The sequence below is a fragment of the Anser cygnoides genome, chromosome 9 (genome assembly GCF_040182565.1).
Source record: "Anser cygnoides isolate HZ-2024a breed goose chromosome 9, Taihu_goose_T2T_genome, whole genome shotgun sequence".
Classification (NCBI taxonomy): Eukaryota; Metazoa; Chordata; class Aves; order Anseriformes; family Anatidae; genus Anser; species Anser cygnoides.
Window position 1 is genome coordinate 14,674,288 of NC_089881.1, and position 16,793 is coordinate 14,691,080.

General features: G+C 46.2%; 1 protein-coding gene across 3 annotated transcripts in view; it reads left to right on the forward strand.

Moving 5' to 3' along the window:
- MB21D2 (Mab-21 domain containing 2) overlaps window positions 1-16,793 on the forward strand; it is a 92,173-nt gene that overhangs the window by 32,640 nt on the left and 42,740 nt on the right. Inside the window, exon 1 of one of the 3 annotated variants that reach the window (XM_067002493.1) lies at window positions 2,985-3,216. The exons of 1 other annotated variant lie outside the window; for it this stretch is intronic. In XM_067002493.1, coding sequence (XP_066858594.1) covers window positions 3,006-3,216 — 211 coding nt within the window. In that variant the 5' untranslated portion in view covers window positions 2,985-3,005. Of the gene's footprint in view, window positions 1-2,984; window positions 3,217-3,291; window positions 4,729-16,793 lie in introns of those variants that run through there. One more of the 3 variants, XM_013199192.3, reaches the window with a different exon arrangement.

Sequence of the window (16,793 nt, forward strand, 5' to 3'; positions counted from 1 at the left end):
CATATGACAGTGCAGCAGATCCCACTTGCCACTGAGGGACCCAAGCCCATTCAGAGGTTTCTGAGGAAGACAGTAAGGAGGCTCCTTGTTTTGCAAGTACAATGCTTTTCTTGAAGGTGAATTTCTGTTAGCACTGGGGTGGGGACAGAGAGGTTCAGTACCTGTCAGACTCCTGAAGAAAATGCAATCTGACTGCTCAGTGCTCTTGGTGAGCAGTGTTGGTTTGAGCTCAGACACTAAATGAACACATGCTTTGGGTCTGACAAATGTCTGAATAATGCATGGTACCAGAAACAAACCAAATTCCAGACGAGCAAGAAACATGGAGCAGTTGACACCCTTGTCTAATGGAAACCTTCTGGAAATACGAAAATGACTATAACTTCAGGCAGGGGTGCCATGAAAAAAGACAGTGAAACTGAGATCTCCATTGCTTCTGGCATTTGTTGTCTCTGAAGTACTTTGTGTTTTCCATAGGCATTTCGTGAATTCAGGCAGTCAAAGCTAGCTATAAAACTTACTGAATGGGCTTTAACCATTTTGAACAGAGGTAAAAAAAAGAGAATGGAAGTATGTCTGAGACTGATGTGGGTGGAGAGTTGGTCTGACCATTTGGAGACCCACTGAAGGACAGGATCTGAGACAAAACACTCATGAAGAGACTACTGGAAGTTCCAGTACTGAAATATGATGCAGCAACCAAGATAAAGGTAGAGGAGAAAGCCCGCCAGTCCATGAAGCCTGTGGAGAACATCAGCTTGAAAGAGATGAGGCAGGAGAGTTAGGGCTGAAAAGCACAGCTCATATCTAAAGGTCCAGCTACTTCACCAAGTGGTGCCAGCTACGCATGCACCATAGCAGCTGGCCGTTTGCACTACACAGAAGCGGAACAAGGTCCCCACACAACTAGAAGTGGTTATAGCAGGCATACGAGACCTAGAACAAAACAGAAGGTCTCGGCATGGTTTGGGGTTCAGGAGTTAATGCGACTTCTGTGCATGCTGATGATGGGGAGCGGTGTTATCACAAGAGGGAGCTGTCTGCCTGCATGAGATTGACACCCCAGACAAAAACACTGCAGAGAAATAGCAACAGGGCTCTCAAAACCTGAGGGGCAGGAAGCAAGAGGTTCTGAGCGCTCAGACAGACTACAGCAGGGCAGCATGGGTGCGCATGGGCTGAGCCAGGTTAGCAACACCACTCTGGGTAGGCCACCACCACCAAACACCTCTAATTGCTCCTCTGCAATTCAGGTCCCACAGTGTGTTAACACCATCAGTAAATTGGTTTTATTTGTAGGCTTTGCTGGGGAGGGAGATGAAGGAAAGGTGCTTGGTCAAAGTCAAACAGGTTCATGTGGCAATGCAGCTGGTCTCCAAAGGCTCGCCCGGAGAATGAAGTCCATGTGTGTCACAGTTGGCTGTGCGTGGCGTCTGTGCAAAGTGAGGCCCGTGCACCCAGCAGAGGGCATGTGGATGCACACTCCGGCACTCCTACCTTTGCCTTTGGGACATAATTTCGTAGATAATGAGATATCAGTGCCCTCAGAGTCTGTGTAAGGCAATACAGAACAAAGCCACAGGCGGTGCCTGTTCTCCTTTGAATAGGCTGTGGTTTCTGCCACAGGGGCCAAATCTACCCTTGATTTTCATTCTTGTTTCAGATAAGGTCCCACTGCCAGGGGTGCTGAGCTCCCATTTCTGACCAAGGTTAGTGGTCCTGTGGAACCAGGCCACAGCCCTGAGCACAGGTCTAAACGCTAATATCTGCATTTACCATGCATCAGGGAAACCAGCCTGTGAACGCTTAGTTCCACCTTCCTGGTTTTTGTCTGAATGCCTCACTCCAGAATTTGGTACAGAGAGTTTACCTTTGTCTGGGACTGAGACAAAAGCTTTGTTTTCTGCCAAGCTTCAGAGGATAATACTTTTTGATGCAGTTTGCATCAGTGCCATAGCACTGAAGTGCCCTGCAGAAGCTAACAATGTATTTGTGGGTTCCCTGGGCAGGAAGACAAATGGATGCAGCAAGGTAGATAACAGATCATGCTATATATGCTCCGTGATGGGACCAGGGTCAGAATATCAGGCTAAGGGGAGGATGTAACTTCAGGTTGAAAAGTCAGTAGGTGTCAAAAACACATACCGAAGGAAAGCATGCTGTCTTGACAGTGGGGGAATGGATGGAGATCAGAGGTTTGGGTCCTTGGCACAAGCTGCTGGACTTTCAAGTCTTCAGACACCCCACCTCCCCTACCCTTTGTCTGTGGAGCTCCCGGTGTTGGTGCAGAAGTGAGGATACTTTGTCTTGGTCTTTGCTTCACGAACATACAATAAAATGACTTCATGTATGCATGTGTGTGTGTACATATATATACACACAAAACCCACGGGATGCCTTATGGAGCCAGAAAGGAATAAGCACAGAATGCCTCTGGGAACACGGGGGAAGAGCAGAGTTCCAAGCCGATTATTAACCCACTTGCAGGACAAGGCTTTTACTGAAGTTTACAATTCAATTTAAATTAAAAATAAACAAACAAACAAACAAATAAATAAATAAAGGCATCAGATTCTGAGCCGGAGCTCCGACTCCAGCCGCCGCACCACCCCCCAAAACCCACCGCCCCCGGCAGCAGGCGGCCCCCACGCCGCTCCGGCACGGCTCAGCCCGACTCGGCACGGCTCAGCCCGGCCCGGCACGGCTCGGCACGGCTCGGCACGGCTCAGGCCGGCCCCCAGCCCGGCGGGCGGCTCGGCGGGGCCGCGGGCGGGCGGGGGCAGCGCGGCCGCTTGTTGAGCGCCGTGCCCGGCCCCGCTCCGCACCTCCCGGCCCCGCTCCGCACCTCCCCGCGCACGCAGCCTCCGCGCCCGGGCTGCCCGCCCGCCTTCTTCCATTGCACCATTGCAAACCCCTCCCGTGTGCGTGTGTGTGTGGGTTTTTTTTTCCGCCCCCCCCCCCCGCCTTTCTTTCCCTTTTTTTTTTTTTTTTTTTTTTTTTTTTGCATGAAGATGGCGGCGCCTCTCGCCAGCAAGGCAGGGTCCGCCGGCACTACCAGCAAGCCTCCCTTCCCGGAGCTGGATTTCCGATCGGGAGCGAGGGTGGAGGAATTGAATAAACTCATCCAGGAATTCACCAAGCACGACCAGAGGGAGTACGACGACCAGAGAGCCCTGGAGATCCACACGGCGAAGGACTTCATCTTCTCCATGCTGGGTAGGGCAGGGACCGGGGGCGGTGGCGGTGCCGCTCGGGGACCTGGGGGGACCTCGGGGACCTGGGGGACCTCGGGGACCTGGGGGACCTCGGGGACCTCGGGGCAGGGCTCCCGGCCGTACAGCACCGGCAGAGCCTTCCCCCGCTGCGGGCTCTCCGGCCGCGGGGCCGCTCTCACCGCCAGCAAACTGTTTTTTCCTGGCCCCTTCCACCTCCCCTTCGGCAGTGCTGTGTGTACAAGCAGAGAGGAAAAGCAGGGTGGCAGAGCCGGCCGGTGCTGGAGGAGTACGCCGAGCCAGCAGGGCTGCAGGCGAGGCGAGCCCGAGCCTGTATTGTTTTTCCCCCCAGCTATCCAAGCTGTAGGAAACACAGGTTTTTATTTTTATGTATTTTTTTCCACTCGTTTTGGTTATTAGACCGGCTGATGCTTGAGCAGGAGCATCCTCTGAGCTGCGGTTCTTGCCTGGGTTGCAAAACTTGCGGCGAGTGGAGCAAGTCAGATTGTGGCGGGGGAGTCCTCGTCTGCGCGAAACTTTGAATCGCGGGCAGGGATCCTGAAACCGGGGTGAGACGCGTTGGCCCTTGCAGAAATCACCTGGGCTCTGGCATGACTAAGGCTTATTAAGATTAGCAGCGGAATGACAAACAACTCTGGTTCTGTAGGCATTAATTTCCTGATAAATATTTACCTTATTTTGACTAAGAGATAACTCGTAGGAACGAGAGCCCTCAAGATACAAAAGGATGCTCTTCGCTTGCAGGTTAGAGTTTAAATCAGTCTTCTGGATTTGAATCGATATCCCAGCCGTTTCTGGGTGTAAAATAAGAACACGGGTAATCAGCAGGTGTGGCCAGGGAATGGTTCTTTGTGGCTCAGAGGTGCACGTAGACCCTTGAAGCATATGTGGCACAAGCCAAATGTATGGTCTGTGTGTACACAGTGAATAACCTACATCACTTTTCTGATTCAGCAGCACAGAGCTATCCCGTTGTGATCATAATTATTTTCTGTATCGTGGGGGTATCCTATCCCAGAAATAGACCACTTTCTCTGTAGCCATGAACATACCTACGCTCACCAAATGACCATTTACCTGTTCAGCTGGTTATCTTATAAAGTACCCGGATAAGTATAATTGTCTGCTCTGGGATTTGCACAGACTATTTTGTTTATTGCTTTTTCACCAAGGGCTGGACAGGATATAACAGACTAAATTTAGCTTGAGAACAAGGACAACAAGTTGAAAAGTCAGTAGCATGTATATTTATAGTTGCTGTTATAAATGTTTTTCCCTTCCTGTTTAAAAAAAGTTACATGGTAAAGCCCTGGTTGCAACAAAGTCTGTAGGATTTTTGTTATTGAAAACCTGATCCCATGGAAGTCGTCCACTATTATGATGTGATACATTTTTCTATCAGGGCTTTAAATAACTGGCTGAGGAAGAAGGGCTTGATGAGATGAAGCAGAGAGGACAGAAAACAGTGAGAACAGCAGTTCTCAGTGTTTGGCTGGTAGGTAGAAAAAGCTTGATGTGATCGTGTTAAAGCATTGCTTGTCTTTGCAGGGGACAGGGACCACGGCATTTTTTCCTGTCTCACTGGCAGGAATAGGCAATAGAAGAAAGAATAGGTTGTGGTGTACCTTGTATTTCTGCGGGTGCACCCTAAGGGCTTGCTGTTCATGAAAACAGCTTTGGGTTGTTTAGGAATAGCATAGATTAACATGGCTATCTGTTAATGTAACCGGTGGGAGATAAGCATTCTTCAATTTTCAATGTATAGACTAAAAATGGGTTTAAACAGAAGCTATATTTCTATTGAAGTTACATCTCACAGTTAGCAATGAGACGTGTTTCTGTAAAAAGCAAGACCTCAGGACCAAGCCCACGACAGAAATAGAGACGGGGTATCTGAGTCGTCTGCCTTAGACCCAGAAGTTACATTTGTAGATCAGACCTATCTTAGCCAGAGAGGCTCTTAAATCTAAAAATGATTTAACTTATTAATAAATGGCTCTTTCCCCTGTGCCTGATCCCTCCCATACGTACTGCTCTTATCTCATCGGGTGATGATAGGAAAATTAAACGTAGCTTTTCTGATTTAATTACATTGGTCCGTAATTCATGGATGACTGATAGGCGAGCAGACTTTGCACAGATTCTCAGATGTTTGTACTCTGTGTGGCTTGCCCTCTCGCTCAGATCTTGGCTTTCTGTTTATATTAACTCATTTTCTTCCGTGTGCTGTCTTGCACAGCTATTAATGTCTGAACTATGGGAGATCTCAAGAGCTGTGCTGCGATAAAATTAGGGAGAGGTTCTGCTTGCCATACCTTTGTCCAAAATGTTGTGCCCCAAGCATTAGAATAGGGCTGTAAATGACCTGGCTATTGGTTGGGGGAATTATTTTTTGCATGTAGACTATCCGTGGGCATCCCATACTTAATCACCAAAACCAACCATATGGTCCTGCCAGCACCCTGCCCTGAAACAACAGGTGGCTTTTCGTGCCTGTGCTGGGTAACCATCCATACTCGTGCTGATCTGTGCCTGATAATTACTTGTCTCCAACACAGGTATAACTGAGCCTCAAGGGAGGGGAGGCTGCATTAATCAAGAAAAGGAGTGGAGGAGAGTCTTGTATCGTAGATGATGGGCTGGCTGGGATTGACTGGGAGACCAAGTCTCTGCCTGCCAGTCGCAAAAAGAGCTGATTACTTAGTCTGTCCGTGACTCTGGTGGTTTTTTGTGCTTAAGGAGTGATAAAGGGTTATTTTTATTGAGTGATAATGTTACAGATGATGCTATTTTGGTTTTTAAAGCACTTGCTGCAATTGTGATGAGAGCACAGCATTAATATTGCAAAACCTTTTAGGGGTACCTAACCTTGAGAGCATTGTTCCTGCAGTACAAGTACTTCCTGGAAACTTATTTAATAAAGACTACCTGTCTCTTTCTGTTCAGCACCTAAATAAAAAAGTGCTGTAAAGTGCAAATGTGCTAGGCTTAAAAAAAAAAAAAGGGGGGGGGAAAACATATATTATGCTCTTGGGAACTAGAACATTGCATATTAAACAGCCTCTTGAAATTTTTAGTGCTGTTGCTGTCTCACAGCAGCTCCTGCTGTTAGGGATACTGACTCTCACGTTTTACTTCTTAACAAGAGGAGACAAAAATAATAGAGCAAGGAGTTATGAACAGATACAGACCGTTCCTCCACTCTAGGCACGCACTAGCAGTCAGTTGTCTAGAGCAGTTCTTGAGCTCTTCAGGCTGGCATTTTGTTTCTATTTCCTATCATGAGACCTTTTCTGCTCTGTAGGGTCAGAACGGGGATGCTCAGGGCGTTTCATGCCCTTCCCTTTGCTCTTGTTGCTCTCTCCCCCCCCCGAATCGGGGAAAGGACTAGTTCCAGTTGGTGCCCCTCTTTTGGTGCTCCAGCGGCTGCACCTCACTTGTGTGGGACAGGACAGGAGCTGCACACCCCAGGGCTGGGCCTGGGCTGCCGACAGGCTGCACGTCAGGGACTGGCAGCCAGCTGCCACTCCGAGCTGCTGACAAGACCTCAAGAGAGCCTGTATCAGCACCTGATACGGGAGAGGTGGAGAGCCTATGCTCGGAGCATTTCCTGGCGCTGAGGTTTGATGATTCCTCTTTTCTGGGGTGTTTTCCCGGTGCTGAGCTGGGTGTGCCAGCAAGTGTTTGCGATGGAGGCAAGTTGTGGCGGAGGCAGAGCTGGTGCCAGCAAAAGCCTTCTGCTGCCAGTACCCGCTTCCCACATGGAGTTACCCTGCTGGCCCCTGCATCTGCAGCAGGGCTTCCAGCTGCTTCTTGGACTGCGGGGCCTCTAAAACGTGGTGGAGGTGCAGATTGCTGTGCTGAGGACACAGGTGTCCTGACAACAGCTTGCTTTTATTAGCATCTTCTACAAGAGAGGCATTTCGTGGCCTCCCTTGCGCTGGAGGTCTGTATATCAGGACAACGTTGGTAGTGTGACTCTGTGTGGGTTTGTGTGGCGTTTTTTCCCATTCCCTACTTGGTGTAACTTGCCGATGAAACCTTCCAATATAGTCTAGATTTCAGGCATTGTTGGAACTGTTGCCTGTTCATCTATGATAAATCACAGAAATTCTCTTGTTTCTGTTGTGGCGTCGGGCTGATGAAATAGCAACAGGATTGGTGTGATCTCTCTGGGGTTAAGTCTTTTGTATGTGTGCACCTTTTCTCAAGAGAGGCCAATCATGACAGGAGCACACTGTATACTCGGAGGCCTATGTTAATAAAGGCTCCCTGCTGGCATTCCCCGTGCTGCTGAATGCATAATGCACAGCTGCTAAAACCAGCCCTACTGTACTGCAGATTTCATTTCTGGCTTCTGGTGGGTTCCCACTCCCTGCAGACCACAGGTTTCTCTGCTTGCATTTGAGGTCGTGTTTTCTTTTCTTTGTTTTATTTTAAGGGACAGGGTGCTACGCTGGCGGTATAACCCTAGCAAGGCGTCGATAGCTTCCAGTTGGCTGTAGCTATCAGAAGCTAACCAATTTCACCTCCCCTGGGGATTCTGTCTCTGTTACCAGTTAAAAAGGACCGCTAGCCTCCTCCGTCTCTTTGTTCGAAGGGGGGTCGCTCGCCATGTGCGGTGCAAATAGCTTGAACATTTTCTCTCAATTTATTTTAAGACACCGGCACTTCACTTGCTCAACTACTGTTTTGAAACATTAGGCTGTGATGCAAAGTATTTAGTGTAATAGCTAGGAACATGTCCTAAGGGCACAAATTCGCATGGCAGGCTTGTCAGGCTGCCCACCGCCTGTTCCTTCAGTCTGGGGAAATATTTGTAAAAGATTTGGGTGAATGCTTGCCAAGCCCAATTATGTAATTATGTTTTAAGGGCAATTTTATAATTATAGTGGAGGATGGTAACCAGGATACACGAGTTGTTGGGTTTTTGACTTTTCCATTTTTCTTCTACATGACTTTGCACGAATGCTGGAACATTTGGAGCAGCTCTAGTCAGAAACCAGTTGTTCAACTTTCTTTTCGGCAGCTGATTATAGGTGAAGCTAAACAAAGGCACGTACAGCACTGCTCAGGAGGGCTGGAGGGCATGTTTTTCTGTAGCTTTGGTGATTTACAAGACAGATGTGTAGTCAGAGAGGCAGAGCAGCCTGCACGCACAGTCCAGCCTGGAGGAGGCTAGGTGCTAGTTCGGCCTGGTCTTCTCAAAGGGAGCCCCTAAACTGTGCAAGTTTTTTGGATAGCGTGGATTGTCTTTCTTCATTTTGATTTGTCAAAAGCCAGGTTCCTGATGACTTTAACAATATCTTGTACAGACAAAACTTTTGCATCTTTTCTCAGGCCTTGTTCCATACAGTTTTGCCCCTGTGCAGCCAATCCTTTGGCTGCAAAGACAGTTTTCCCAGGTACGTCTCTGAAAGCCATCCCTGTTCTCTTTTCTCTGTCCACACAGACCCTCCATGTCTGTACTCTGCAAGGTAAGTTAGATGGGAACAGTCTAGAAAAAAATGTGGTTTAGACCGAGAGATGAGCTCTCACTTCCAGTCGAGGGGGCTTCAAATCGCCAGGGTTGCTTCAGCATGATGCTCTGAACAGTGACTGAGGTGACAGCGGAGCTCCAGGCATGTCTTTGTGAGACCCTGCAGTGGCAGCTGCAGGTAGAGGTCCTGGCATGGACCTCTCAATTCTCTTGGAGTCTAAGAAAAATAGTCTGCCACTGAATCCATTACTTACATCTAGGTGATGCTAGTGTATGAACCTTGTCGTTTGACTATGTAGGTGCTAACTGGGAAAGCAAGAGCTGTAGTTTATTTGCTATGAAAAGTGAGCTTTAAGAATTGAATGCATTATGCAGGGTGACATCCCTCCTGAGCTGGGTTTTCCTTTAGCAACTGAGAGCTGGGCTGGGTTAAGTTCTGTATGCTAAAATAAAACCATCAGTTCTGTCCATTGGTATCTTGGTGAGATAGCCTCTGAAAGAGGAGTTAAAATTTCCTGAGACCAACAGTCCATTCATCACAGAACGTACATGTAGAGGTTTCTTTAATTTGCCAATCTGTAGGGTATGACACAAGCACTAGAGTAGATGGAGCTGTGGGTAAGGAAAGGGTATCTCCCCTGGTATTCTTAGGAAAAGCAGACAATCTACCACGGGAGATAAAGCAGAAGACTGCTTTGGATGCTGCACTTGCAGAACTTCCCTTATTGAGAAAAGAGAGGTGTTCATGCATGGGAGCAAGGGTGAGAGAGCTGAAAAATGACCTTTAGATAAATATCTCAAGTTCTTTGCCCAAGTCTTGTTCAGATCACTAGTAATGGGGTGTGAGTTCAGCAGGCTGAAGTGAAGCTCTATTGGAAGCTGCAGCTATACTTCATAGGTTCCCTATCCTACCTATGGATTTTATATCTGGCGAAGTTTTATGACTTCTGTTAGCACAACCCTGTCTTCCTGTCTAACTGCGAAAAATATGGGATTTGGCTTCTTTCTTTTGTTAATGCAACTGGAAGGCAGATTATGAGACATTCAGAATAAATCTTTCAGCAGCAGCTGACGTTCCAATTGACAGATGCTGCTATGGATTTTCCTTTCTTTTTATTGCGGAGAACTCTGCTGTCTGCTTTCATTTCTACCACTTTGCTATATTCCCTTTTATTGCAAAGAGGAATTGTCCTGGACCTAGTGGATTAGTACTTCAGCCAACCTGAAGGTTCCTGAATCATGTACACCCTTGTCAGATAGACTTCCTTTAGTTCTTTCAAAGCACCATTTCAGTGACTTTCTGGAATTAACATCTGCTGTAGTATTCAGTTTGAGGAAGATTAATTTCCCCCCTCCCCCCCAGCATATTTGACTTTTGAGCTTTTAATAAACACTTGATGCTAAGGAAGTTATTACAGTCCTGTTAATGCATTATATTTAATCTGTCGGACAGTATAATTTTAATCTAATTGAAAGTATTTAATTAGAAGGTGGTTAATGCATTTTGTTGTGAGCATGCTGTTGTAAAAAGTACAACTTGCACAGCACCGAATGGGGGGAGTTCATTCCTTTAAGGTTCCTAACATCCTCGCCTTTGAAACAGCAGTGGCAGCTACTCCCGCCCGCTCATGTTTAGGGCTCTGGGCAGAAGTTTGCACTGCTCTGGGTGGTTTCGGCTGGTAGAACAGGAGGTGGGTGGTATCCATTTCACCCAAAGAAAATCACGCTTAAATACTGACTCCAGACACCCTAGAACTATGTTCCATTTTGAGCTGTCCCCCAGTTCACACAGCAACTTTCTGAGGCTAATAATGTGAGACCTCAGTGCTACTACAAGGCTTCCCCTGTCTCCTGTGCTTCAGCAGTTGGTGAAAGGTTGTGGTGTTGCTGTTCTTCATCTTAGAGTACTTTAACCGTGCAACCCTCTGAGACTACAGCTGGAAATGGAAGTCTGCTTTTGAGAGCTTCAGGGAGTCTTCCAGTAGTGACGACAGGTAGTTGCTCTGCCATCATGTGTTGATCTAGTGGTGGCTTTGGGATCAAGTACAGCTCAGCTTCTGGGAGAGATATTACAACCTGACTGGGTTAGGCAGTTGTAGCAAGTAATCTCATTTTATTCTGAAGGGATCCCAAAACTCTGATAAATTAGTTTAAAGAATACAACCTGGGTACAGGCTGTATGCTGATGTAATTTGGCAGAATCTGGCAATGCCAAGCAAGGGGAAAATGCCAGACAGAGCTGAAGCTAGAAATGCTGCTGAGGTAGCTGTAAGAAATTGGGACAGAATCATTTATTGTGTCCTATGACACCTTTCTTAGGTCATGATTTAGATGAAAAGTAGAGGTTTATGTGTGGGATGTTGTTGGTCTTCTTAGATCTTCTCTACTGTGGCTTTCAGTCAGACCATGTGGAATTTCCTTCACCCACTGATGGAGTGAGGGTTCATAAATGATTTGGTCCTGAATTGCTGAGTAGCTAGGGAACATTTCTCAGCAGTTGCATCCAGAAATAGGTAAGTTGGTTCTCGCTCTGTAGCAAAAACAGTTAGGCCATGTGATTTTTCTGTTCTACAATTACTTATTTCAGCTCTTCTGCTCGTGTTGTAGGGTCTTTTGATGCTGTTGCACACCTCTCTCAAGAAAGGATGTTTTTATTCACTGGTGCATATATGACCTGGTTTAGAAAATCAGATGCTGAGACTGTGAGGAAGGGATTGCATTACAGAACTCTCAAAAATATTAAGGCAAACAATGCAATCAACTTCAGTGTTTTTCCCTTCAGGCTTCTACATTTGCATTTTAATGGCTCTCTTGGTGATGCTTTGGGTGATCCTGGGACCCAGTGGAACTTCCTCTTGGAAAGGAATCCTGTGCTAATAGCTCTGGCTGGGCCTGATCCATGGGGCAGGTGCTTGGAGATACTTCATGTTTGTTTTGTGCCTCACTAATTAACGTATAACTTAGTGGTGTAACAGCAGGAAAGCTACGTCTGCTGACACCTCATGATATAATGTTTTAATCCTTTGTGACACAGTCCTGCTGAGTGTCAAAGCTGATAACTCTAATCTCTGTCCCTAGCTCCGTGTGACAGGAACCTGCTCTAGAGGACATTCTGCAGGAGCTTGTGAGCTCTTGTAGGTACTTTGTGACTGATTCGTGTGAACTCTTTTTTTTATGTTGCCACTCTTGAATGTGGTTGTCCAGCACTGCCTGGTGCACTGAGGAATCTGGAGCTGAGTGCAAGCACAGGAGCTAGCCGATTTCATTCAGATGGAATAAGGCTTGTCTTGGGAGAAGAGATGAGATAGATATCCTAATGTGCTTCCAAATACGCTTCTTCCTTTGCCAGCATTCAGAGTGGTGTGGTTTTATTGATTCAGAGGTGCCTTAGCTCACTGTTCTGTTATATATAGTTCTGAAGCCTGGGTATGGATGCGGATCCGTACACAGGGATAAGCTGTACAGCTATTCTCCCGTGGTCAGTCCCTGCCATACAACCAGCACAGCTTGCTTCTGTTCCAGCATGGACAGTGAATTACTGTTTATTTTAATCTTTGGGTTGAATGGTATTCATAAAACAATTTTCAGCTCTGCAAATAGAGGAGGGAATGTTGCTGTAACAACTCTTCAGGGGCTCTGTTGCCTTCTGCCTCTGCAATTTGCCTTTTGGAAGTTGCATAAAGCGTGGTGAATGGCAGATCAGGTATTGATATCGGCCCCTTGATATTTGGCCCTCCAAGCTTAAGTTGCCGAAATGTCTGTATATCATAGACAGTAGGGCAACCAAGTAAGCAATCACTAGCTTAAGGAAAATGCAACTCTCTGCAAATGCAATATCTCTGAACAAGCTGCACCGTTTGAATTAAATGCCTGGTGTTTTTTTTTTTCTCCTGTGTGCAATCTGTAATGCACATCTAAGTGCAGTATTGAGAAAAAGGAGATATTAGAATTTGCCTGAGCATCTGTCAGAGGGGTTTGTTTTATGTGCTAACTTGTCTGTAAAAGCTTGACCCTGTACTCCCAGGTTTCCCCAATACCCTCTGAACTTTGTGAATGTGTAAAGCACGCAGGTGAGGCAGAAGCGTTATCTGAAAACAGCCACTTTGGCAGACTTGCAACACCAAAGAATGACAATATCTCTGCAGTTATTTTAATTATCTTGGGGAAGGGGGGGGTCGTATGTGCTATTTAAGCACAGCATTCTTTGAGTCAGAGCTGGAGACATTAAAGCTACAAGTTAGTCTGGAAAATTAAAGGGAAAAAAGTGATTTTGATCTTCTTAAATATAAATTCTGGCTCTGGAAAAATGAGCACTCCTGAGTTGCTTTAAAAGCCAGACAGTCCCTCTTACTCCCTCACCAAAGCCGCAGACAGGAGGTTTAGAATCATCTTTGTATCTAAGCTGCTTCTTAACAATGCAGGTAAAGAAATTGATGTCTAAAAATTTGCTCTTATGCTGAGACCGGTCTTGTCAGACATCACTTGTGTGTATGAATCACCTCACTCTAATGTGCCAGTGCGTGTCACTCGGAGCTCTCAGCTCTTTGTGACTAACCCTTTCGTTACCCTGGGAATGTGTACGTGTCTTTATGTATGTACGTATGCATTTCTTACTTTGCCCAAACCAAATAATTTAGGTGACAACATTCTGGTAATCAAGGGCATCGATGACAGTGCTTTGGAGTGTAGGAGAGAGGTGTGTGTAGAGAGATGGTGCCGCTGAGGTTTGCAGGTGGAGGGCTTGTCCCATCTCGGCAAAGCTGTTCCACTGTGGCACACAGCCCTGCTTGATGAGGCTTGCAGCAGTCCTATTGAAGAGGCTTCTATAGGAATGGGGAGAGACAAATGAACAAAATCCCCAGACCCACAGCGTGTCCATAGACCTCCTGTTGTTCTTAATTTGCGTCTGTAAATGGCAGTGCTTTCCGCTGTTGTGCACCAAAACAATAATAAATAACAATCCTTAGCATTTATATACTACTTCACAATTTTCAGAGTGTTCAACACACATTAACTAATTCAGCTGAGATGCAAATATTCTCTGAGCAAAGCCACTTTTCTTGCTACCAGGGGGACCCTTCATTACAGCTGGGACAAGGCTTTTCTTTTTCCCCTTAACTGGAGCTGATGACAGGAATGCTCTATACAGGGACTGTGTCTTTCTTCCTGACGTTTCTAAGCATTTGCATACATCCCTGTTTGCCTAGGAATTGGCCTACTCCCAAGTCATATGTGGCACTATTAAGAAAATTATGCAGCAGTTCTGTGCTACAAATATGCAGGCCCACAGTTAATGGATTCGTGGTTTCAGACGCTATTGAGTTAGCAGAGATGTTGATCCATTAAGTGCATCTCTGTGCTTGCATAAGGCCTTGGGGGAACACCATCTCCGGCAGACCTCAAGGCTGCCTGTACCAATGACCTCGCAGCAGCTCAGGAGGGGAATAAACATCCATCAGTTCTGGACTATGGTGGATCATCAGAGCGTGTGCTAAATGGAATTTAGGATGCTTTGTGGATGGTGTTGGTCCATGTTTCTCTAGATCCAGCACCTGCTAGTGCACCAATCTGTCTTTTGGGGGAGGAGAAAGCCCAACAGAAGGCCTGTTGCATGGTAAGGCATTTGGGGGGAGATTAGAGACCTCATGCCCATCGTTCACAATCCTGAATTCCAAGCATGGGGTAATATTTGCATTAGCATGAATCTAATCTTGCTGGCTTTCAACTTACTTTCTGTCATGACATTTTGTCTCTGTGTCTAGTGCTGGTGATGGGGAGTTTGATGCATCTTTGAGCTGGGCAGGACTGGCTCCACTTTTTATTTGGGAGAATGGCATCTCTTTTTAGCATCCCATTAAAGGTCTAGGATATAAGCATCTTATCTGGTTACGTAATAACCTGCTTTTAGGGATTTATTTTGGAAGCAAATATTTGGTAGTCTGTAAAATGATGCCCAGTGCTGTAGAGCTGCTGCATGCTTTGTAGTACTAAAATCTTCCTAATTCTTGCAGTTTAGCCATAACTAGGTGGCACTTCTGGATTGCCTCTTTGTCTAACCTTGCGGTAACTTTCTTTTTAAGGAGTGATGGCTGCAAGTCTGACCTGAAACTGGTTCTGAAAGAACAGCATAGATTGTAATTTTCACCTAAATGGCTATATGTGCAGGAACACCATTAGCCTCCTTGTGACCTAATTACACTGGGAGGTAGCAGCACATTTTGAGATCAAAGCTCTCCTCTTGCTGCAGCTTTTCCTTCAGCTAGCAGTGCATGGGAGACGAGCAGCATGTTTCTTTCAGGTGTTGATTTCTCTTTCAGTGGCTTTGATATCCTCATTTTCTCTTTGAAGTTAATGTGCAGATTACTAGGTAGCATCACTCAAAGTGACTGACTGAGCTTTTGTTGACTGTGAAGATATCTCCAAGACAACCTATTTCCTGGTCAAACAGCACATTGGCTTCTTCCACAAGATGTTTTAAGGGAGTTGGTCAGCTGAATGAGCAAGATATTTTAACAGTTTATTATTAGCACTGTAGCTACCAAATACAGCTCAGAGTCTATGGCTGAAAATGTTCCTGTTAAACACTGCATATGAATAGCTTAAAAACAAGGATTGTGCAATTTGACTAGCACATTTGTCAAAGCTGATTTGTCAGGGAACTTCTACCATATAATAGAAATTAAATGTCTACCTTTGCAGTTCATTTTCTCCACTTGCTGTTTGTGTTCCTCTGCTGGAAGCATGGGGAATTTAAGGACCTTCGTTCACTCATATCTTATTATTTTACAGCCAGGCTTCCCTGCTACATTTCAGCTCTGTTTTTTCCAGTGTTAGTGTGCCGTATTTTTTCTAAAATGTGCCCGGAAATTAAATGTTTATTTCCATTTCTCTTCTAAAACTCTGAAGTTTTTATTGACTCCTTCCCATTCTGAAGTTAGGATAAAGTAAGCTTAAAGCACTGGATTTTGTTTTCTGCTTTGTCCCTTCCTCCCACTCACCTGTCTCTCTAGAGGAGCAGTGTTACTGAACAGGTGTAGAGCACTGCCAGGTATTTTTCATCTGCATTTCCATTTTTTGTCCGTGCTTTTTTCCATAAAATACTCCCCTACACATTCCATTTGAAGGGACGAGGTCCAAAACAAAATTTTAAAATGCCCACATATTTTCCTGCCTTCCTTGCAAGCCTTGGCTGTATCGCCTAGCTGAACAAACCCCACCTTTGTCTTCGCTTTGGAATGAGAAATAAGCGGGCTTGTTGATTCCTGCTGCATTAACGCGATCCTCCTCCCTCACGCTGATGTAGTGGTTATGGGGGGGAGTAGGGTGGAAGCTGCTTGCTGCTGTTTTCATGAGACCTCCCAGGAGGCTGCTGCAGTCCAGATCTCCTGCACTTCTGCCCCGGAGACCTTACAGCATTTGCTTGGGCTGTAACGGCTGGAGGAATGCAAGCAGAAACTGCTTTGTGCAATAGTGGGTGAGGAAAGGACACTGAGGGTGCCAGGCTGAGAATACTTGAAGACTTCCAAAAGCAAACCCTGGAGGGACAAGGAGCCCTGACCTCTGTCCCGTGGCACATCTGAACCTGAACTCTCAGCTAATAACCCCTGAGCCACCCAGCAGCCTTCTCTGAGCATGCCTGCCTGTGCCGGGGAATTTTAGGAATGCGGACTTCAGCACCGTGTGGGGCTGCCGCTGCTCGCTCTCTGTTCAACCAAGAGCTTTAGAAACTGCAGTAGGGTTCGTATCGCCACGAAAAAGCCCCATTGTGGTTGTTTGCAGCCTTCTTTAATTAAAGATTTATTTTTCTGGGTAAGGTTCCATTAGAACAGCAGGAGCCTACATCAAAACGCTGCAGAGAGGCCTCTTCTCTTCCCTGGCACAGCACAGCTTCACACCACTCCCTTCACCACCCCCTCTCCCAATCCCTTTGTTTTTAAGGCATTAAAACTTTAGTGACTGGGATATTAAAGAGGCTGTAGTTAGTGGTGTATCGCCCTAAATTACAGGGGCAATTGACCTAAGGAGGTAAGAGGAGAAAGTGCGTGCGTAGGATGGAGGTGGTATTGCTTTTGAAAACCTCT